The sequence below is a fragment of the Papio anubis genome, chromosome 10 (assembly GCF_008728515.1).
Source record: "Papio anubis isolate 15944 chromosome 10, Panubis1.0, whole genome shotgun sequence".
In the NCBI taxonomy this organism is placed as follows: Eukaryota; Metazoa; Chordata; class Mammalia; order Primates; family Cercopithecidae; genus Papio; species Papio anubis.
In genome coordinates this window covers 111,692,850-111,716,874 of record NC_044985.1, presented here as the reverse complement: position 1 = coordinate 111,716,874, position 24,025 = coordinate 111,692,850, and the positions used below count along the sequence as shown (strand labels likewise).

The 24,025-nt window shown below is 37.9% G+C and overlaps 1 protein-coding gene across 3 annotated transcripts in view; it reads right to left on the bottom strand.

The window, feature by feature from the left end:
* Positions 1-9,206: 9,206 nt before the first annotated feature.
* DAW1 (dynein assembly factor with WD repeats 1) overlaps positions 9,207-24,025 on the bottom strand; it is a 59,201-nt gene continuing 44,382 nt past the window's right edge. For all 3 annotated transcript variants that reach the window (XM_009183243.4, XM_017947042.2, XM_031651560.1), the window contains 3 exons: positions 14,664-14,740; positions 11,997-12,159; positions 9,207-9,617 (listed from right to left, as the gene is read on the bottom strand). In XM_009183243.4, the coding sequence (XP_009181507.2) occupies positions 9,583-9,617; positions 11,997-12,159; positions 14,664-14,740 (275 nt within the window). In that variant the 3' untranslated portion in view covers positions 9,207-9,582. The remainder of the gene's footprint in view (positions 9,618-11,996; positions 12,160-14,663; positions 14,741-24,025) is intronic.

Here is a 24,025-nt window from a genome sequence, read left to right as displayed (position 1 = left end):
CAGGAACAGAAAACCAAACACTGCATGTTTTGGCTCATAAGTGGGAGTTGAACAATGAGAACACATGGACACAGGGAGGGGAACATCACACACCAAGGCCTGTCGGAGGGGGTGGGGGAAAGGGGAGGGAGATCATTAGAACAAATACCTAACGCATGTGGGACTTAAAACCTAGATGACAGGTTGATAGGTGCAGCAAACCACCATGGCACATGTATACCTATGTAACAAACCTGCATGTTCAGCACATGTATCCCAGAACGTAAAGTAAAATAAATAAATAAATGCTTGAGGGAATGGATTAAAAAAAAAAAAAAAAAGAATACCAGTCATATTGCATTAGGACCGCCCCCCATCCCCTGTGGTCTCATTTTAACTTAATTACCTCTTTAAAGACCCTATCTTCTAATAATTACATTTTGAGGTATTGGGCATTAGGACTCCAACAGATGAATTTTAGGAGGGACACAACTCAACCTATACCATCTGGGATATACAGGAGCAGGAAAGATGCAGTCAGAAATGCAGATTAGGGTCAGCTCACAGATGCCTGGGAATATAAGAATGGGAAACTGGCCGGGCGCGGTGGCTCAAGCCTGTAATCCCAGCACTTTGGGAGGCCGAGGCGGGCGGATCACGAGGTCAGGAGATCGAGACCATCCTGGCTAGCACAGTGAAACCCCGTCTCTACTAAAAAAATACAAAAAACTAGCTGGGCGAGGTGGCGGGCGCCTGTAGTCCCAGCTACTCGGGAGGCTGAGGCAGGAGAATGGCGTGAACCCGGGAGGCGGAGCTTGCAGTGAGCTGAGATCGCGCCACTGCACTCCAGCCTGGGCGACAAAGTCTCGCTCTGTTCAAAAAAAAAAAAAAAAGAATGGGAAACTTGAACTTCTTTAGATAGCTAGCTATATGAGCACCTGAGATGACATACTTCACTCATTTAACCTTCAAAATTGAAATAATTATTTACAATTCATTTACAAATAAATTATCTTTGAATGTTATAATGTATATTTTGCAGCAATCAACACTTCCCTCTAAAGAAACTCGCTTTCAGATATATAGAGAGATGTATATATTCACATTCTCCTATTTTTATCCTCTTCTTTCAAACCAACCCTAAGAGGAAGATCTTATAGATAGCAAGAGATTATCTGAAATGTACATATAGCCAATGCTACAAAAAGGTTTGGATTAATACTCGCTAAGTATTAGCTCAAATGCTTGGGAAAGCCGCTAACGCTATTCTAAATATAGACCACCTGCTTTCCCCAAGGGACTCAGTAAAACCTGAGTGACTCAGAAGCACACTGGAGAGAGAAAGGCTCTGCTACAGCAGCAATGAACGGTCTTCAGAAAGGCAGAGGAGCTGCCCTTGCACTTTGCAGGAAGGGCAGTGCATGCAAGATCTTCCTTCCCGTCACACAGACAGAACTGATTCCAGCCTCAAAGTGGCACATTCTCAATGGAGAAAGGGAAGGTCATTTTGTAGGTGAGAAAACTGAGTCACAAACAGAATTCTCAAGGTCTCAGAACCACAAAGTGGTGGAGCAGGATATTAAAACAGGCATTCTGATTCCAGAGTCCATATTTTCAATCACCAAAATACTGCCACTCATGAGAAACGGGCTGTCATGGCAGCCACCCCTCCTCTCAAATAAAAACCATTATGACAGCTTGATGTCAACAAAGCACCCTTGACCTCCACTTATTCCAGGAAACAGCCACCACAGAAAACCTTCCATCCATAGCATTGAGCAATCCTTAAAGAAACTGCCAAATGTACCTGAAGACCAGTTAGAAAGTCTCCCGACTTCCAAAGCTCCCTATCTTCACAGAACGCTTGCTAATGAGTGGCTGCCTCACATTTCCTCTTTTTACTCAATAAAATGGATTCCCCTCTGAACCTCTGATCTCCTGCTGAAACGCAAGTGACAGCAGATGATTTCCCTATCTGGTCTCAGACTTACTTTAGTCTTTGACAACCAAACACAAATCAGTTTGACCCTTTAGGTTTATAATCATGCAAAAGTAATCAAATTCAAAGTACTTACAATTATTAGACACTCAATCCACTGAAAACACAGTAAACTTTATTAAAACAAAAATAATCCATGTCATACTCTGATCAGATACTAACACTAAAAGACATAATTGAGTGTTGAATTCCCTGGATCACACGTGGTAGTCATGACTCTGAATCAATCCAGCTTTATAGCAACTTTTCCCCTTTGCAAATCTCTAAACCTCTAAGTAGGTTAAGAAGCCTCCTCCATTCTGCACAGCAATGCAAATCATTGTTCATGAGGAGGAAGATGTAAATATCATTAAAAGCAATTGACAAATCTTAAAATTCTCCTCCCAGTACTTGAGATGATAAAGAATTTTTATAAGAAAAATTAGAGGGAATTCATCAAATACTTTAAAAAATATATATTAAGGGTAAAATATTTCCCAGGGTGTTCTCATGCTTTAATTTGAACAGCAGTCCTGTAAGATAAATGATCATAATATGGCTTTCAACAGAGGGGCCTGCAAAGAAAAATAGAACTATCACTTACTCACCTTATTGGTCTATGTCCTCACAAATAGAATAGAAGATGTCTCTACAGTGCATCAGGATTAAGAAGATATGTCATTTGCCCCAATCTGCCAGTGTGGTCCTAAGTTTATACCACAATCTGAGCATTGTTATGTATTCACCCATAAACCTGATCTGTCAGGGACACAATACAAAGCCTACTCTATATTCTTCATGTGTAGCTGCAAGAAAAGAAGCAAGTGTTTACTTATCTGCTGAAAGATGAACACTGCCACCTGCTGAGATAAGAGAACTAACAAAAGTGTGCAAAGTTATGCACTTCTAAAACAGCAACATTTTCTAGTTTTCATTAGTGAGAGCAGTGAAACGTATTCGCTTCGTTGTTAAGAGAAATACATGAACATCTGGCCTGTTGTGGTGATTACTTGATTGAGATCCTATAGTCCCAAGAAAATAACAGCAAAGGCAACTTTTTTCAAAGCAATCCATCCAACATTTCCCAAAAGGTAAGACGAAGAGCAACCTTCACCTTCATGGTCTTTACAGCTGCCATAGAGCCTTTCCGGAATTCCTATTGTTTGCATGCCCACAAGTACCCATAAACTCATTTTTAAGCTTCTAAGTAATAAAACCTGAAACTACAAAGCACAGGAGAAAAATTCGGACTAGAGAGAAACTGATGGTTTTGCTCTGATGTGCAGCATCCACAACTGTATCACTTCCCCTTCATATGTTGAATCGATGTTCATCCTAGGAATCTCTTACATAGACCAGGGTGTTTCAGAGGAAAGGCAAGGAGAAGAAGGTGGGGGCAGGTAGTAAAAAGCGTTAAAAGACTCAAAGTTATACCAACTCCTAAACATGCATTGTCAGCTTAAATTAAGGCTCTAATAATTCCTACTTTGTTCCTATTATTAAATGAACTAGTTAATGCAAAAGTCTTGTAAAATATAAAATATACAGATATTTGGAATGTTTTCTGTTTATATTAGAAAGAAGTAGCCTGATAGGGCAGGAGGAAGCTAGGACAATTAGCTAGAGGATTATTTCAGTTTCTAGTGCCAGGGTGATAATGAGATTCTAGATTCTAGATTAAAATGGAGTAAGACTGGGTAACTAGGATTTTTTAATTGAGGGAAATCTTTATGATTTGGCGGATAGAGAAAATAAAGGAAAAAAGGGAATGACAAGTCTATTGTTAGCAGAAATAGCATTGCTGAGATGATACAGAAAATGGAAGGAATAGGGAGGGGAGTAAGTAGTTCTCTTTTAGCCTTGATGAGATTAAAATAGATGGCAAGATGCTTAAGCTAATAAAGCTGTGTCCTCAATCTTGCAAGCAGGAAGGTTACTCAGGAGGACAGAAGCCAACATGCTAACCATAGAAAAGTGGAAAGTCACCAAACTCTGGGTCCTTGAGTCCTCATGCCATTGCCTAGCCACCTTTGGGACTAACTTTGGTTTAATCATGGTATTAATCGTGGTATTTAATCATGGCAAGTATTCTGTTACTTACAACCAAAGCATTTCTAACCAAGACAACAGCAAATTTGAATTCAGCAAAATATGAAGTAATCTTGGTAAGATAACAGTTTTTTCTTTAACTTCAAATTTTACTCCTTTGGAAACTTAAAAAAATAAGTTGTTTTAGAGTAACACTAGCAGTGAAAATATAGAAGATAAATTTACTTGTAATTTAAAGATGATTGATATGTTTTTAAATGGCAATGTGAAACACACATGTATAAAAAGCATTGTTTAGTTCAAAAGTGCATTTGTTTTAATTTTAAAATGGGAATTATGCTAAATCATGAGCTAATATATTTTTATATATGAGCTGTTAGAAACTATTTCTTTTTATAAGAATAATCCTCTTTCATAGACTCATAAGAAATCTAAACATATGAAGAAGATGGATTAGATCATAATGGTCTACATTGATGATTTACTTCTCAGTTCCTCTGTTCAATACAGAACTTTTAAAAGGATAATACTCTAAAGAACCTTAAATTTTATTTCTAATTGATAAAAAATTGATCTAGATAATTCTCCTTACTATACCTATAACACATTAAAGTCAGTTATATCTCAAGTATGATTTCTGAGGAAGTAATACCATGTTCTTTCTGGAGAAATGTGTTTAAATAAGATGACTAAGGTTTTGTTCATAAAAATAGTAGTAAATGTTGGCCAGTACAGGGGCTCACACCTGTAATCCTAGCAATCTGGGAGGCTGAGGTGGGCAGATTGCTTGAGCCCAGGAGTTTGAGACCATCCTGGGCAACATTGGAAGCCCTCATCTCTACAAAAAGTAACAAAAAATTAGCCGGGTGTGGGGGCATGTGCCTCTAGTCCCAGCTATTTGGGAGGCTGAGGTGGGAGGATTGCTTAAGCTCTGGGGGCAGAGGTTACAGATTACACCACTGCACTCCAGCCTGGGCAAGAGAGTAAGACCCTGTCTCAAACAATAATAATAATAATAATAGTAAATGTTGATTACTATGTTTATTATGTGCCAGGTATTCCTGTTTTTTTTTTTTTTTTGAAATAGGGTCTCACTTTGTTGCCCAGGCTGGTCTCAAACTCGTGGGCTCAAGTGATCCTCCTGCCTCAGCCTCCCACAATGCTGGGATTGCAGGTATGAGCCACTGCACCCAGCCTGTGCCAGGTATTCCTAATCCTAAAGAAGAGAACTATTGTTATCACTTTTTAAGTAAGGAAACTGAGACACAGTAAGGAAACTGAGACACAGCAAGTAAACTGGTCAGGTAACTTGCCTAGTGATTAAGAGTTGGAATCAGAATCCACAAGCAGGCAATCTGACTTCCAGACCCCACACATACCGCACTACAACTCTTCAATGCCTTTTCCGGCAAATGAAAATAAAGTGGGCATATTATCACTTTTCTTATGACTGTAAGTAATCAAACACTTATTTTAAGTAGGTTGGAATATCTGAAAATCGTAATAAATATTAAGAAAGACTTCCTCAACATATAAAAACTAGCGAAATAAGCCATTTTCTGGCCAAGGCCTTCCTCCATCTAAATTGGTCTATGGGACATTGGATCTCCACTACCATACATTGGCCAACTCTTTTGAATAATGTAACAAAACAGTATCACCCTTCCCTAAAGCAATCAAAGAGTTAGATAGGCAAGAGTCAGCGTCTGCTTCTATTTCTTTGGAGTTTTAAAAGAAGTAACCACAATGGGAAAATGATAGTCTCTTTAATAAATGATGCTGAAAAAACTGGATATCCACATAAGAACAAATGAAATTGGATCCTTATCTTACATCATACTCAAGAATCAACTCAAAATGGATTAGAGATTTAAATATAAGACCTGAAACTATAAAAAATCCTAGAAGGAAACATAGGGGGAGAGCTCCACAGAGTTGGTTGTGGCAAATATTTCTTTTTCTTTTTTTTTTTTTTTTTTTTTGTCATGACAGGAAAAGCACCAGCAGTAAAAGAAAAAAAAAAAAGAAGCAAATAAGATTACATCAAACTAAAAATATTCTGCACAAATAAGAAAATAATCAACAGAAATAAAAGGCAACCATAGAATGGGAGAAAATATTTGCAAACCATATGTAAGATAAGGAGTTATGGTGCAGTCATTATGGAAAATAGTATGAAAGAACCTCAAAGAATTGAAAATACAACTACCATATGATCCAGCAATCCCACTTCTAGATATATATCCAAAGGAAATAAAATCAGTATCTCAAAGAGGTGTGTGAACTCCCATGTTCACCGCAGCATTATTCACAATAACCAAGACATGGAAACCACCTAAGCATGCATGGATGGATGATGGATAAAGAATATGTGATATCTATATATCTATATGGATATAGTGATACATATATGTCTATATCAATAAAGAAAATGTAATATATATGTATATATCTCTTTATCTGACAATGTAATGTAAGAAAATCTAATACACATATATGTATATATCTCTATCTCATATATATCACATTTTATTTATTCATATGTTCATCAGTGAACACTTAGGAGGTTGTTTCCATATCCTGACAATTGTGAATAATGCTGCAATGAATGCAGGTATGCAGAGGTACAATACAGATGCAGGCAGACCTTGGAGATATTGCAGGTTCAGTTCAGATGCCTGTGGCAGTTTCTTAAAATAAGATGGCAATAAAGGTTGCTGCATCAATTGACTCTGCCTTTCATGAAAGACTTCTCTGTAGCATGTGATGCTGTTTGATAGCATTTTACCCCAGTAAACTTCTTTTAAAATTGAAGTCAATTCTCTCAAACCCTGCTGCTGCTTTATCAACTAAGTTTATATAATATTCTAAATCCTTTGTTGTCATTTCAACAATGTTCACAGCATCTTCACCAGGAGTAGATTCCATCTCAAGAAACCACTCTGTATATCCATAAGAGGCAACTCCTCATCCACTGAAGTTTTATTGTGCCATTGTAGCATTTCAGTCACACCTTCTAATTCTAGTTCTAGTTCTTTTGCTATTTTGAACCACATCTCTTGAACCCCTCAGTCATCCATGAGGACTGAAATCAACTTGTACTAAACCCTTGTTAATGTTGATGTTTTGACCTCCTCAAAATGATTCATCATTCAGGATGAATCATGAATGTTGTTAATGGCAACTAGAATGGTAAAACCCTTTTAGAAAGTTTTCAATCTACTTCACCAAGATCCATCAGAGGAATCACAATTTATGGCAGGTATAGCCTTACAAAATGTACTTCTTAAATAATTAGACTTGAGAGTCAAAATTACTCCTTGATCTATAGGCTACAGAATGAATATTGTGTTAGCAAGCATGAAAACAAAACTAATCCTCTCATTCATCTCCAACAGAGCTCTTGGATGACCAGGTGAATTGTCAATGAGTAGTAATATTTTTGAAAAAAAAAAATCTTTTTTATTTCTGAGCAGTGGGTCTCAACAGTAGACTTAAAATATTCAGTAAACTATGCTATAAACAGAAGTGCTGTCATCCGGGCTTTGTTTTTCCATTTACAGGGCACAGACAGAGTTCATTTAACCTAATTCTTAAGGGCCTTAGGATTTCAGGAATGGTACATGAGGACTGCCTCAACTAAAGTCACCAATTGTCTTATCCCCTAGCAAGAGAATCAGCCCTATCCTTTAAAGCTTTGAAGTGAGGCACTGACCTCTCCTCTCTAGCTATGAAAGTCCTAAATGGCATTTTGTTCTAATGAAAGGATGTTTCATTTACATTGAAACTCTTCTATTTAATGTAGCCACCTTCATTAATGATCTTAGCTAGACCTTCTGGATAACTTTCTACAGCATTTGCTGCTCACCTTGCACTTTTATGTATGGAAGCAGTTTCTTAAACTTCATGTACCAACCTCTGCTAGCTTCAAACTTTGCTTCTGTACCTTCCTCACCTCTCTAAAACCAGCATCACCACCTAATATCCAGATGCCCTTGGCAAATTACTTAACTTCTCAGGGACTCAGTTTCCTCGTTTTTAAATCAGGGCTTGTATCTACTTTGTAACCGTTGCTAGGAAGATTAAATGAGATATTCTACATGAAGTGGTTGGGCACTACTGGCACATGGTAAGCACTCAGCCATACTGGTATTATTCGCATTATTAAGAAAATGAGTTCTAGAACACGTTCTGGGGGTCTGCTGTAAACCACAGTACCCATAGTTGACAATAAAGTATTATACAGCTTGAAATATGCTAAAAGGATAGAGCTCATGTAAAGTGCTCGTACCAATAAACAACAAAAAACACAAAACAACACAAGGAAATAGTTGAAGATGATGAGTATATTTAGTACCTTGATTTTAATGATGGCGTCATATATGTTCAAACTCATGAAAATGTATACATTAAATATATGCATTATTTTATATATTGATTATCAATGAAGCTCTTTTTGAAAAATAATTTTATAAGATTTTCAGGCATTCTCTTGCTTCAGATTCAGGCCTTATTAATGCTTGTGCTTTTCTTTTAATGTTAATTTTAATATGCATTTGGGTACTTTTACATAAACCAAGCTTTTAAAAAACATTTAAAAATATTCCAGCAGTACTAAGGTTGGCATTTGATCATTTTCTCTCATGCTTCAATTGTTTTCCACCCAGATTGTATTTATTTACTTATTTATTTATTTATTTATTTAGTGTGTGTGTGAGATGGCGTCTCGCTCTGTCACCCAGCCTGGAGTGTAGTGGCACGATTTCGGCTTACTGAAACCTCTGCCTCCTGGGTTCAAGCAATTCTTCTGCTCCAATCTTCCGAGTAGCTGGGACTACAGGCACCCACTGCCACGCCTGCCTAATTTTTTTCTTTTTTTTTTTTTTTTTTTTTGTATTTTTGGTAGAGATGGGGTTTCACCCTGTTGGCCAGGCTGGTCTTGAACTTGTGACCTCAAGTGATCCACCTGCCTCGGCCTCCTAAGGCACTGGGATTACAGGTGTGAGCCATGGCACCTGGCCCCACCCAGATTTTCAAATGCAATAGTCTGAATATTCTGTTTAACTTTTCCTTAGAAATAAACCTGCCAACATTTTTTTCAACGTATCAATACAGAAGATATTTGCTATTAAATAAGATCCACATTATTTCCCTTACTTCACCCTAAAAACATACATCATAAATACAGATGTACAAGGAATTTCCTCCAAACACTTTATTCAACAGAAATTATAACAATAGGCTTCAAAGTAAAATCCAGGAGACACGTTGTTAAGTTACTCTGGTTTCCTTTTTCAGTATCATAATGCTTTTAAAAAACAAACACAATGGAAATAACTGGTGGCATTAGCCAAACATTATGCTGTGTCTTGCCATTTCCATCAAATAATAATATTGGAGTGGCATAACTTTGTCATGTTTAATGGTCATATCCATGAAATAAAGGACAGTTGTATAAATAGTTGACTTGTAGAAAAAGAGAAAGTGTAAGAAATATTAAATGAGCTGCTGTCTGTGAAGTTCCAGTTCTGGATTACCGTTGCTAGCAAGGTTGCTCACTGACCAGCTTCGTTCAGTCAACGCCATATCCTACAGGTATTATCCTTGCTGCCTAATAAAACAGATTTCACAGAGTTATTTTTTTCTTCATTTCATTCACCTCATTCTCTCTTTCTACAAGTTGACCTTTTCTGGGCCATCGGTAATTAGCAATGTGCTAAATGGACTAGGTACTCCGCACCTAGCTGCAGAGTCTCTGAGCAGCTCAGGCACCTTTGAAGTAGTGATTTTTTTTTTTTCCCCACGATACCAGTTAGTTGTAAATTAAGCAGGTACACATCCTGCTTACTTACACTGGCAAGATTCATGGCTTCTTAGAATGGGAGAGAACTTGAGAATGCAGCCACCTCAGCCATTCCCTCTGCTGTCCCCTCAAACATCACTGCTCAGTGGAAATACAGTAACTTTGAATATCTCCGGGTTTGGGTGATAAGCTTAGGAGGAGGCAGGACATACCACTCTGGAACTTTTTAAAATTTTAGGGGGGTTTTATCATCATCAGTGGGCACTACTGGTTTTCTCACCTTCAGGGGCTAGGCAAATAACATCAGTATAAGAAGTGTGAGTGCCTTAGGAACTAGGAAAGCCTATAAAAACCGTATCTCACAAAACGACACTTCATGTTTTAAAAAATCTAAAGACCATGCCAGCTACTTTTCTGCCATTTTCTTTGTGATTCTAAACCCAGCCTCAGGCAGCCCACTACAAAATGCCTGCAGTTAATCACACTGGCGTCCACCCAGAAAATAGAGTAGACTCTTTCAAATAAAGTGGTTGCTCTATTGATGGCAAGACAGAAGTGTCACCCCATTCTAATAAACTCTGTTGTCTAGTGAGCCAACGTTAAGCACTTTGGTGCTTTGGGATACACTAAATTACTCAGTGGCATCTTAGAAGCACTCAGGAATGTATGTGCCGGCACCAAAGCAAGGCACAACAACAAAATTTCTTTTGCTAAACCCTCCAGGGTCCTCTGTGAAAACTGGTTGAGAGAAGAGGTGCTGCAGAGCCAGCCTCACATGAGGCCATGTGGACTAGGAAAGGCTGGTCTTCCTTCTTTCTCATTCCCTGCAGGAGCGCCCTGTGCCCTCCATCATAGCCCCTCACCTCTTTTCTCATCAAGGAGAAGGATTTGATATTGTGTTGACAACAAAAATCTATGGCTTATTTTCCCAGTGTTTTCGAAGTACCTACATTTTAGTTAACACTTGAAAATCATAAGCCTGAAGATTCTGAAGATCATAAGCCCTGTGATTTTGGAAACTGTCCATGATTAAGTAGACTGGGGAGGCATTCTAAGTGGTAAGGGGAGATAATTCTCAGCACCCCTGAAGTTACCTGACTAGGAAACCACCTAATTAGCCAATATGTAAAGCCAACCTTGGGCCTGTGGCATTTAACTTATTAGACCAGTAATTTTTAAATTTGCTCAACACAATGAGAATCACTGGTACGTAGGCAGATCCGGTCTTCCGTGCTCACTTAGGGCACCCTGCTCCACACCACTGTGGCACCCGTTCCCTGCCAAGGCCTCCCCTCGAGCCACTGCACTAACATGATACCATCATCTTGTCATTTTTCTCCCCCTTCCACAATCTAAGCTACCCTTTTCTTATGAAAAGTTGCTAATATTATTAATTCACCATAAACTGTTAATGGTTGAAAAATGGTTAATACATGTTCTTTTCCCCCCAAACATCAGCGCTTTAGCAGGGGAGAAAACAACTCTGCTCAAAGAATAAATCTCTAATGGGCTGTAAAGCCAACTAGGGAGAATTTTGATCCTGACTTGTTTTGGTTACTAACACTTACTGCCATAAACTGAATTTTTTTCTTGAGACAGGGTCTTACTCTGTCACCCAGACTGGAGTACAGTGGCACGATCATAGATCATCGAAGCCTCCAACTCCTTGGCTCAAGTGCTCCTCCAGCCTCAGCCTCCTGAGCAGCTGGGACTACAGGTGCATGCCACCATGCCCAGCTAATGCTCTATTTTTTGTAGAGACAGGGTCTCACTATGTTGCCCAGGCTGGCCTCAAGCATTCTTTCTGCCTCAGCCTCTCAAAGCACTGACACTGCTGGCATGAGCCAATGCGCCTGGCTGACTAAATATCAACCATTCAATTGATACACAACACCTGGGAAAATTTAGTAACCAGTAAGGTTACTAAATCTAGATAAATTATTACCTTATCTAGAGCAAATAAAATTCAAAGTTCACAAAGACTTACTATAGTCAATGGCAGAGCTCACTCCTGCAGGTCCTCATAAAACTAAAATTAAATAATGAAAATATGAGGGCAGGCCAAGATGAGCTAGTGACTGTAGAAAAGAGGTAAGGAATGGGGATGAACTCCTGTTAGTATTCAGCTTGGAACCTCTAACAGCCAATCAAGAAAAAATGAGTCTATGGTGTTGATGTCTTCCATACCTGTAATGACTATGTTGCCTTTATAGTTGAAAGTACATGAAAAGATTTCATCAGTGTGCCCCTCAAGAACCTGGAGGCACTGGCCAGTCTGAGCATCCCAGATTCTAGCCGTTTTATCAGAGCTGCCAGTTAGAAGACGGTTCCCTTGAGGGTTGAAAGAAATCTGCAAAAAAGAAAGAAAAATGATCACAGCTTTGTGTAACGGTTCCAAACACATTTCTTATCAGCAAAAAGAGGACATTACTAAGCACATGTCACCTTCCTAGTCTGGTATTTATTCTTGCATAGAACAATTTCTTCATGATGGAAAAAAAATATTGCAGGGATTAATACATGGAAATTAAAATACAGAGAGAAAATTGCCTACTCCACACATTTTTAAGCATAAAGACCAAAGCATCCATATAATTTGAGTATTCCCCACCCAGCTTCTTTCCAAAGATGCATGATGCCCTTCTCCATGCAAAGATGCAGGGCCCTGGTGTGGATGAACACACGAGTCAGGATCCTTCATAGCCAAACCCTGGTGTCGTCTTTGTGGTCAAAAGCACACAGATCCAGGCTGGGGGCGGTGGCTCAGGCCTGTAATCCTAGCACTTTGGGAGGCCGAGTCAGGTGGATCACCTGAGGCCAGGAGTTCAAGACTGCCTGACCAACATGGCGAAACCCCATCTCTACTTAAAACACAAAAATTAGCCAGGCGTGGTGGCGCACACCTATAATTCCAGCTACTGGGGAGGCTGAGGCAGGAGAATCGCTTGAACCCGGGAGGTCGAGGTTGCAGTGAGCCGAGATCATGCCACTGCACTCTAGTCTGGGCGACAGAGCAAGACTCCATCTCAAAAAAAGAATAATAATAAATAAAAATAATAATAATAAATTTAAATAAATAAATTTAAAAAAGCACACAGATCCTTCTCTAATCTGTGCCACAGAATAAGTGAATGTTAGAACCTACAAGAAAGGAAGTTCTCATCTACTGCCACCCCAAGTATAGCATTTTCCATAAATAACCTTCTGTGCCTCCCATGTGCCAGGTGTGGCCAGTTGGTATCTGAGTGACCATCAGAGGAACCTGTTAGTCCTGCATTCCTTTGGGCATCATGCTTACATCCCTCTCTTACCACCGGAAGACAGTGATTCGGGCCATCTCGTCAATGAAGGTTTGAGGAGGGCAGGGCCATTTCTGTTTTTATCACTGTGTTACCAGTGGCTGTGCAATGCCCAGCATAGTGGACACTCTCTAAAAATGTTTGCTGAATGACTGAATACTTCAGCTTTGTACCCCATAGAAATGCCCTTACCAGATGCCAATTCAATAATATGTTCACTTAAAAAGGATAAAATTTAATAAAATAGCACTAGAGAATTCTTTATAGTCACTCATTCATGAAAATAGATGTTTACTTGTGGAGGGGACACACCAGATGTATCAATAGCTACCTAGTCAGACACTCAGAAATGTGGGCCAGGCTTCCTCCTCGTCCTGCCTCCCACACCCACACCCCACTTTTCCATCCCCTCCTGCTATCCATAAGCCTCCCAGCTTATGAAGAGGCCATAGTCTGCATGCCCTGGAGACCTCCACTGACCAGCCAGAGGGCAATGATCACAAGCTGCGGGTGCAGAGGCAGAAGAGCCGAGAGCACAGCATGAGGCAGAGTTCCAGGGTCTAGATGGAGCCTTCAGAAACCTAAAATCATCAAGCTGAAATTTTACAAAGCAGGAACACAGCTGATCTCAGACAGGGAACCAAGGGATTAGGCTGAGCTGGGAGGTGAGAGCCACCAAGTCCTAGTCTAATCTACAAAGTTCTGATGACACATCTAAACTTCAGATCACTGACTAGGTGGGCCTGCTCTGTGAATGATCTTTTGGGGGAAGTTTATACAAATCCTAAGATACAGCTTTGTAGTTTCAAAGTGGATAATTTTATATTTTAGGTGTTACGTATTTCCAGGAACTACTTCCTCAATTGCATCTAACTTACAGAACACTTCACACTTGCTGCACAGCATATTTTTTGCACAACATAAACTTATGTGTTTATTGGAACCAGGAAAAGCACTTTACACACTCCTTAAATTGCTGTATTAAGTATTTTCAGCTAACTAAATCTTTTGCTGAGAGTGGAAGAGAATGTTGCTCCATACTTTTTAAGAGGTTTTAGAAATCATTATTACGCTAAATTTGAGGGCACAGTTAAAAATAAAGTCTTTAGGTGAGTGATTTCTAGAAAAAAAAAATGAGACAATTGAACAAATTTTAGTACTTCAGTTCCAGTAGACCTATTCATAATGAGCATGCGCTTTTTGCTTTTTTAATTCGAGATAGGGTCTTGCTCTGTCACCCAGGCTGGAATGCAATGGTGCAATCACATCTCACTACAGCCTTGACCTCCTGGGCTCAAGCGATCCTCCTGCCTCAACCTCCAGAGTAGGTGGGACTACAGGTGTGTGACACCATGCGCAGCTGACTTTTTTTGTTTTTTAGTAGAGATGTGGTATCCTTACGTTGCCCAGGTTGGTCTTGAACTCCTGGCCTCAAGCAATCTTCTCACCTCTTCTTCTCAAAGTGCTGGGATTATAGGTATAAGGCACTGCACCCATGCCCTGCTCTTTATTTTTTGAAAGTAAATAAACTCCTCCAAATGAGAAAGCAACTCACCTTTGAAATTTCACCTTCATGGCCTTCCAGTTTGGCAATGCATTTTCTTGTGGCAGCACTGAAAATTCTTGCTGTTCCTTTTTGAGAGGGGTGGGGATATATATAAATTCATCTTAAATACAGAACTTTGGATAAAAGACCCTGCATTGTATAAATATCTATCCCCCTGACACACAAGCTCTGTGCTAAGTTCATCTTCTTGCCAGTGGTGAGAGCCGGATACTTAATACTCTAAATGCCTGCTGGTGCCACTGCAGGAGAGGGCGAGAGGGAGCTCCCCTGTAGCCCTGAGCTTATTAGAAGAAATAATGTATTCCAAGGTAGAAAAGAGAGCAAGAAACAGGAATCCAGAAAGAAAAACCTTTAAGAGAAAAAGAGGAATTAGAGCAAGTTTCAAGAGGCAGGTGATGAAATAAGCAGCAAGACCAGCATGATACACTAGGTGGGAGTCTGAGTTTCTGCAAGGTGTGCAAGGAACATCCCAAGAGGAAGCATCAGCCGCTACTCAACAGGGAAAAAAACAGGCTTCAAAAACCCTTTTCCACAGAAAAACCTAATCGAACACTTTGTTCCTGCTCTGCCTCCAGCAGCCAAAAGTGCCAAGCCTATAGTAGCCATTCAATAAATAGCTGTAGGATGGATGGATGGATGGATGGATGGATGATGGATGGATGGATGGATGGATGGATGATGGATGGATGGATAGATGGATGGATGGATGATGGATGGATGGACGGATGGATGGATGGATGGATGGATGAATGGATGATGGACAGATGATGGATGGATGAGTGGATGGATGGATGATGGATGGATGGATGGATGGATGGATGGATGGATGGATGGATGATGGATGGATGGAGAAATGGATGGAGTAAGTACTATGGACATTTCCTTATAAGTAAAGGATGAATAAGTTAAATAAATAAGTATTGAAAAAGAAAAACATGAGTAGTAAAATTTTTGTTAGAAGAAAAGTTATAATTTGCCTTGCCAGATGAAGATTGCTTTTTTAAATATCTAATTATAGCTTTACATAGTAGTAAAATATAGCAAGGATACAAAATTGTAGGTACTTGATTTGCATCCAGAGAAAAGTAAAATATTGTAATAAATTTTTTACTTGCCTTTCTGACAATGTCAACTTCATGAGAAAGTACAAAAATGATAAAACTTGCCATTTTAGAATTAATGTAATTTAAAAACATATAACTTGAAATTCAGTTGGACATTTCAAAAGCCTCAAAGGGAAGTGACCAATTTGGTTTCAGAGTCAATAACAAGAAAGAGAATGTCCTGCATAAATCTACACCTTAAATTTTATAAAACTATATTTCTAAACTTCAGAAAACTCAGAAATAATATGGCCTGAAACACTGTAATTTTTTTACAGATAGGGATACAACTATCTGTTTTTTTGAAAGTAAATAAACTCCTCCAAATGAGAAAGCAAAGCAGCCTTCAGAATAATTCAGCCTTCAGAATAATTCCAATGAAGGTCATTGGAACCAGCCTTCAGAATAATTCCAATGAAGAAGAAAAAGTAGATAGATAGATAGACAGATAGATAGATACATAGATAGATGTTGCTGCACAGCTAACTATTAGATGAGATCTAAATTTTAAGAAGGGAATTAGGAGCAAAGACCAGAGATAAATAAAAAAAGATCATTCTAAACATCAAGACTTCCTAGAAAGACTTCTCATTCCTAGAATGAGAAGAAGTTTACAAAGCATGCAAAAGGGGAAAAAAAAAAAGATATTTTCAAAGCAATGTTTTATCAAACAAGGGAAGAATAGAATCACGGCCAGAGCAAATACCAGATTATAGAGAATATAAAACTAGAATTGGCTTGATTTTATTCTCATTCACCCTAAGAATCCTGATTCTTTAATTCTACCTTTTTTATCCCCCCTTAGTGTGAACCAACTTCTAACATTCCATGCAGTCAAACATTCCATGTAATCTAGCATTCTATATAAGATACGAGTATGGTGTTACATATTGTCTGCCTCTCCCTTCACAATGTAACTCCATGAAGGCAGGGATCCCTATCTCTTTTGTTCACTCAAATATCCCATATTCCTAAAACAATTCTGGCACAAAGTAGATATTTTGATACATATGATTGAGTAAATTATTTCTATCAATAATGATATTTAAAATGAGAGGGGTGGATTAATTACACTTAAGATATGGTTATTAAAAGCCAGGATCTATGAGAAGATTTTTAAAAAGTAAATAGTTATTTAAAAAAATAAAATTCTTCAGCCTCAGGACATTTACATTCTAGGGTATAAGGAAGACTTATATGTATGAGCAAGGGATCACCTTTGAAAAGTCCTAGCGAGTAAGACAGCAAGCATGCAAATGTAATTTTGAAGGAGACAATGAAATACTGTGTAATTACAATAAATCACCAATAAAATTCTACACCTGATTATAACATAAAGGATATGTGACTGCTTAAAAGTATGTTAGTCACAAGATGTTTCCATTTTTGCCAGAATTTTTGTATCCAAAACTTTCCTTGCAGCCATAAAAAAGAATGAGTTCATGTCCTTTGCAGAGACATGGATGAAGCTGGAAGCCATTATTCTCAGCAGACTAACGCAGGAACAGAAAACCAAACACTGCATGTTCTCACTCATAAGTGGTAGGTGAATAATGAGAACACATGGACACAGGGAGGGGAACATCACACACCAGGGTCTGTCTGGGGGTAGGGGCAAGAGGAGAAAGGGGAGAGAAAGCATTAGGACAAATACCTAATGTATGCAGGGCTTAAAACCTAGGATTGATAGGTGCAGCAAACCACCATGGCACATGTATACCCATGTAACAAACCTGCACGTTCTGCACATGTATTCTAGAACTCAAATTTAAAAATAAATAAATAAATAAATAAAAATAAAAACCTTGCTCATAACCCCTCAGCCAGCAAATCACATATCTAAGTTCTGCAACTCCAAGTTTGTCTATCCAGCAAATATTGACCTTTATAAGAGATTTTGAGGCATACAGGGAATGTAGTTATACAATCATTATATTGAATAAAAGAGAAGAACTGCTGTCTAAAAAAAAAATTCTTGTAAGTACTTTTTTAAAATGTTTGTTTTTGACAAATAAAAATTATATATATTCAAATTGTACAACATGATGATTTTATACACAAATATATTGTGTAATGACATCAAAATTGAGTTAATTAGCACATCCACCACCACCCATGCTATACTTGAGACCCCAGAACCTGTTCCTCTCATAACCTAAGTTTGTGCCCTTTGACCAATATCTCCCCATTTTTCCCACCCCTTGACCCCTGGTAGTCACCCTCCTAGTCTATCTGCATGAGTTCAACTTTTTTAGATTCCACGTCAAAGTATATCATACAGTATTTTGTCCTTTTGTGTCTGGTTTATTTCACTTAAATCCTCCAGGTTCATCCATATTGTCACAAATGGCAATGTTTTCTTCTTTTATGGTGAAAATAAAAGTATTATATATATATATATATATATATATATATATATATATCTCACATTTATTTATCCATTTATCTGTCAATGAACACTTTGGTTGTTACCATATCTTGGCTATACTACGAAGCTATAGTAATCAAAATAGTACTGGCATAAAAACAGACACATAGACCAATAGAAAGCCTAAAAATAAACTCACACATATATGGTCAACTAATCTTTAACAAAGGCATCAAAAATACACAATGGAGAAAGAAAAATCTCTTTAATAAATGGTGCTAGCAAAATTGGATATCCACATGCTGAAGAATATTACACTATTTACAAAAATTAACCCTAAATAAATTAAAGACAAACACAAGATACGAAGCTGTATAACTTCTAGAAGACAATATAAAAGGCAGCTTGACATTGGTCTTGGCAATGACTTTTTGGACATGACACCAAAAGCACAGGCAACAAAAGCAAAAATAAACAAGTGGGACCACATGAAAGTAAAGGCTACTGCACAGCCAAGAAAATAATTTTAAAAATGAAAAGGCAACCCATGAAATGGGAGAAAATGTTTGTAAATCACATATGTAATAAGGGGTTAACATCCTAAATGTAGTTCACACAACTCAATAGCAAAAAATAAAAATGGGCAAAGAACCTGAATAGATTTTTCCAAAGAAGACATATTAATGGCCAACAGGTACATATGAAAAGGTGCTCCTTCCACTAATCATTAGAGAAATGCATATCAAAACCACGATGAAATATCACCTGCACTTAGGATGGTTATTGTCAAAAAGACAAGGGATTTTAAAATGGTAGCAAACGTGTAGAGAAAAAGAAACCCTTGAATGTTGCTAGTGGGAATGCTAATTGATACAGCCATTATGGAAAACAGTATGAAGGCTCCTCAAAAAAAATTAAAATAGAGCTACCATACAATCCAGCAATCCCTCTACTGGGTACATATCCAAAGAAAATAAAATCAGTAACTTGAAGAGGTATCTCCACCCTCATGCTCATCGCAGTATTAGTCACAGTAGCCAAGATATAAAAACAACTTAAATTGTCCATTAGTGAATGGATGAACTTCCAGAATCTCTTAAATGGCTGTCAAGGAGTTTATGCAGACATGATGTCGAGTCACCACATGTAGTCATCAGAGGAATCGGAAGAATCAGAGGAATGTAGTCATCAGAGGAATCAGACAGAAATATGTGCCTGTCAAAGAGACGATAGTGTAGACACAATGTATTCTCATATATGATTGCCAAGCAATGACATGGTCATAATTCAGCATGACACATATCACAGGGGGTGACACAGATATAATATGGTGTCATATGTAGTCAACACAGATGTAGACATAGAGTAATGTCATGCATGGCCATGACAGAGATGACACAGACATAGTTTAGTGTCACATGTGGTCAGAGAGATGACATAAACGTACTGTAGGGTCAAATGTGGTTATCAAGGAGATAATGCAGATATAGTGTAGTGTCATACATTGTTGACAAGGAGATTATACAGACATAGGTCAGAATTACGGAGCTGACACATACCCAGTGTAGCATCATACATGATCATCAATAAGATGATCCGGATGTATAGTAGTACCTACACAGGAGTCCGAATGTTCATGCAGACATGCTGTACATTACATGAGGATTTAAAGGAGATGATGCAGACATAGTATAGCCTGACGTGTGATCATTGTCAAGTTCAAGTAGATGAAAAAGACATAGTGTAGCATCACATATGATCATCAAGAAAATAATGGAGACATCGTGTAGGGTCGTATGTGGACTATAAAAGATGATACCCAAATAACATAGTATACATGGCCATCATGGATATGACACATATCCATGATTATCATGTGTAATTGTCCAGAAGATGATGCAGAATAGTATGGCACTCTACAAGGTTATCAAGGAGGTGAGAGAGAAATAGTATAGCATCATACTTGGTTTTCAAGTAGATGACATGCACATTGACATTCATAATATGTGACTATCAAAGAGAACAACCTTGGTTTAAACATCATACATAGTTATCAAAGAGATAATGCAGTCATAACAGCATCATATGTACTTCTCAAGCAGATTCTGCACATATAGTGTGGCACCATATATAGTTGTCAAGGTGATAACACAGATATCTTGCAGCCTCAAATACTGTCATCAGTGAGATTACTCATAATATCATGCATAGTTATTTTAAAATTGATGGAAACGTAGTACAAATTCATGTATTGCTGTTAAAAACAATGCAGACATGGTATGTAACCGTAAGTGGTTGTCAAGGAGATAATTACATATTAGATATAGTGTAGCAGTATATTATTTTCAGGGTAATAGTCATACAGGGTCTCAGTAAGACAACGAAGACATAATGTTGCATCATACATGGTTGTCAGAGAAATCACAAAGGTTTAAATGTCACAGATGTTTATTAGAAATATGTGACTGATAAAATAGCTATAGTGAAAATATGCAGAAATAATGTATAATCATATGTAACTTTCAAGGTGATGGCACAAACATTGTAGCATTATAAACTGTCCTAAATGAGATGAACTACAGCATAATATTATAAGGAGTTTTCAAGGACATGATATAGACAATAGTATAACATTGCATGTGGTTATCAAGAAGAGGAAGTAGATATAGTGTAGCATTATATATGGCTATTAAGGATATGACACATAAGATAGCATTGCATATGGTTGACGGAGGCAATTATATTGTAGTATAATAACTGGGAGTAGTGAGATGAAACATAGTACGTATATTCAGTGTTATTAAGAAGACCCACATAGAGTCTAGTATCACAGGATTTACTACAGACGGGGTATGTTACAGCTTCACACATCATTCTCAGGGAGATGATTATCAGAGGTTATTGTCAAGGGGGCAACACATAAATAGTTTAGCACCACACAGGGTCATCGCAGAAACGACATAGTTATAGTATTAATCCCACTTGATGTTCAAAGAGATAATGCAGACATCTTCCAGCATCAAACATGGTCATCAGGAAACTGACCCATAAATTAGCATACTTTATGGATATCAAGAGAAAGAGGCAAATATAGAATAGCATATACATGGTACTTAACTTGATGACACATACATAGAGTAACACCATACGTTACCATCAAAAAGATGACCCATAATAGATTGTCATTTGAGAATATTGTGGAAATGATAAAATCATAATATAGCATCATATATTGTCATCAAGTAAAGAATGCAAATATAGTTCACTTCACTACGCGACATGAATTAAAGCAGAGCATCATATATTTGTCAAAGTGTGCTGCAGTAATACTATACCATAACACATACTTAATAAAATTATGATGCAGACAGAGTGTGGCACCACATGTTTTTGTCAAGGGTATGATACAGACATTATGTAGCATCACTGTCATCAGGGAGTTTAGCCATAGTACAGCAGTATCATACATGGCTCTCAAGGAGGTGAAAAAGTCATAATGTAACAACATATATAGTATGTTAAAAGGTGATACAGACATAGTATAGCATTATACGTGGTTGTCATGGTGGGCTATAGCCTAGAATTATATATGATTATCAATGACGCAAACATATCATGTGATTGGCAAAGGTGCAACATTAGTGCAACATTATCTAAAACAGATATTGTATTGAATCCAGCATAAATTTCAAGATGGTGATGAAAACATGTAGCATCGTGGGTGGTTTTCAAGGTGATGACTCTGATAAGATGTAGCACAATACATATTAATGCAGACAGTGAAGCAGACATCATGTATCCTCATAAGTGATCATCAGTGAGATGAGGAAGACAGACAATATAATGCCAAATGGCGGGATAAGGGAGATGACATAATCTAGTGTAACATCATATGTAGTCTTCTTGGATGTAAGGTCCACAGAGTGTAACATCATACATGGTTTTCAAAGAGATGACAGAGAGTGGCATCATATATGGATATCAACATGATGGCTCAGTGTCGAATCATAAGTAGTAATCAAAGTGGTGACAAATAAAATAGATCATCAATGATTGTAAAGGAGATGTGGTACACATAGTAGAGCATCGTTTGTGGTTATCAAAGAGATGGTGCATGTAGTATTACAGCACCATCCATGGTTATCAAGTTTATGATGTAGACATATTGTAGCATCATACATTATGGTCAGAGAAATGACCCAAAATATAGGATAATCCTCAGTACGGGATCAGGGAAAAGACCAGGTTCCAAGATCATACATGGTTATAAAGATGATGAAGATGCAGTATAGCACCATATTTGTTTATCAAGGAGGTGGTGCAGACATAGTACAGTGTCACTCATGGTTATAAAGTAAATGAGGTAGACACAGATGTGATGTAAGGTACTATGTGTTTATCAAAGAAATGCCACAGAAATATTGTTGCATTATAAAGGCCTTTAGGAACATGAGTAGACCTAATGTAGAGAGAGAGAGAGAGAGAGATGACTCTCTCAATAGATCAGATAGATAGATAGATAGACAGATAGATAGATAGATAGACAGATAGATAGATAGATAGATAGATAGATAGATAGATAGGTAGATAGATAGATAGATAGATAGATAGATAGATAGATAGATAGATAGATAGATAGATAGGTAGATAGGTAGGTAGATAGGTAGGTAGATAGATAGATAGATAGATAGATAGATAGATAGATAGATAGATAGGATGACTATCTTCTGGCAGAAGGTGTAGACATGTTGTAATGTCATACATGATGATCAGGGAGATGACAGAGACACTGTAGCATACTAGTGGCCATCAAGAGCATGACATACGCATAGTGCAGGGATATATGTGGTGTACAAGGACTCTACAAAGATTGATTTTAGAACCATACCTAGTTCCAAGGAGATGACACACTTACAGTATCACATGGTTATCAGTGGGATGATGTACACGTAGAGTACCATCACATATGGTAATTTTAAAATGGCACATAGGATACCATTATACATGAATATCAAGGAGATGATTTACACAAATGTAGCACTGTAGGTTTTCCTTATGGAAATAACCTATATTATGGCATCATAAATATCACAAAGGAGCTGGTCCGTATAAACAGCAGGCATCATATGTGGTTACCAAGGACAAAAACATTACCCATGATGAAAGGGACAGTATAATGTCACGTGTGGTTATCAAGGTGATAACTCAGAAATAGGGAGGTATAACACATGGTTATAAAGGCGATAACTTAGTATAATATCATCTATAGTTTTTAAGGAAATGAAGTACACATAGTATAACATCACATGTGGATATGAATGATATCATGCAGTCGTGTTTTAACACAATATGTGGTGATACCAAGACCCAAGCAAAGGACAGTGTCACAAATCATCATCAAGAAGATGATCTTCTCATGTGTGGTTCTGAAAGATGAATCCTAAAATTGCATGTCACTTTGTTATCTAGGAGATGATTCAGATATAGTACAGACTCATACATGATTGCGATTGTAAAGGAGATGACAGAGAAATAGTTTAGCAATATACATGCTTGTCAAATGTTACACGCTCCTTTGTAGCATTTAGGATGCTATACGCAGTGATAATATTGTACAACACATAGCGGTCAGAGATGATGCAGATGTCTTGGGGCACCAAACATGACCATCAGTGATAGGACCCAAAATGTGGCATCACATATGGTTGCCAAGGATATTTGGAGTGATATTGTAGCATACATAGTTGTCTAAGACACATAGATGCAAACATATGAGAGCACAGTCCACAATTAGCATGTTTATCATTGCAGACACTTGGCAGCCTTTTATATGATCACCAAGGAGATAACCCAGAATATACCATCCTACATGATTAACA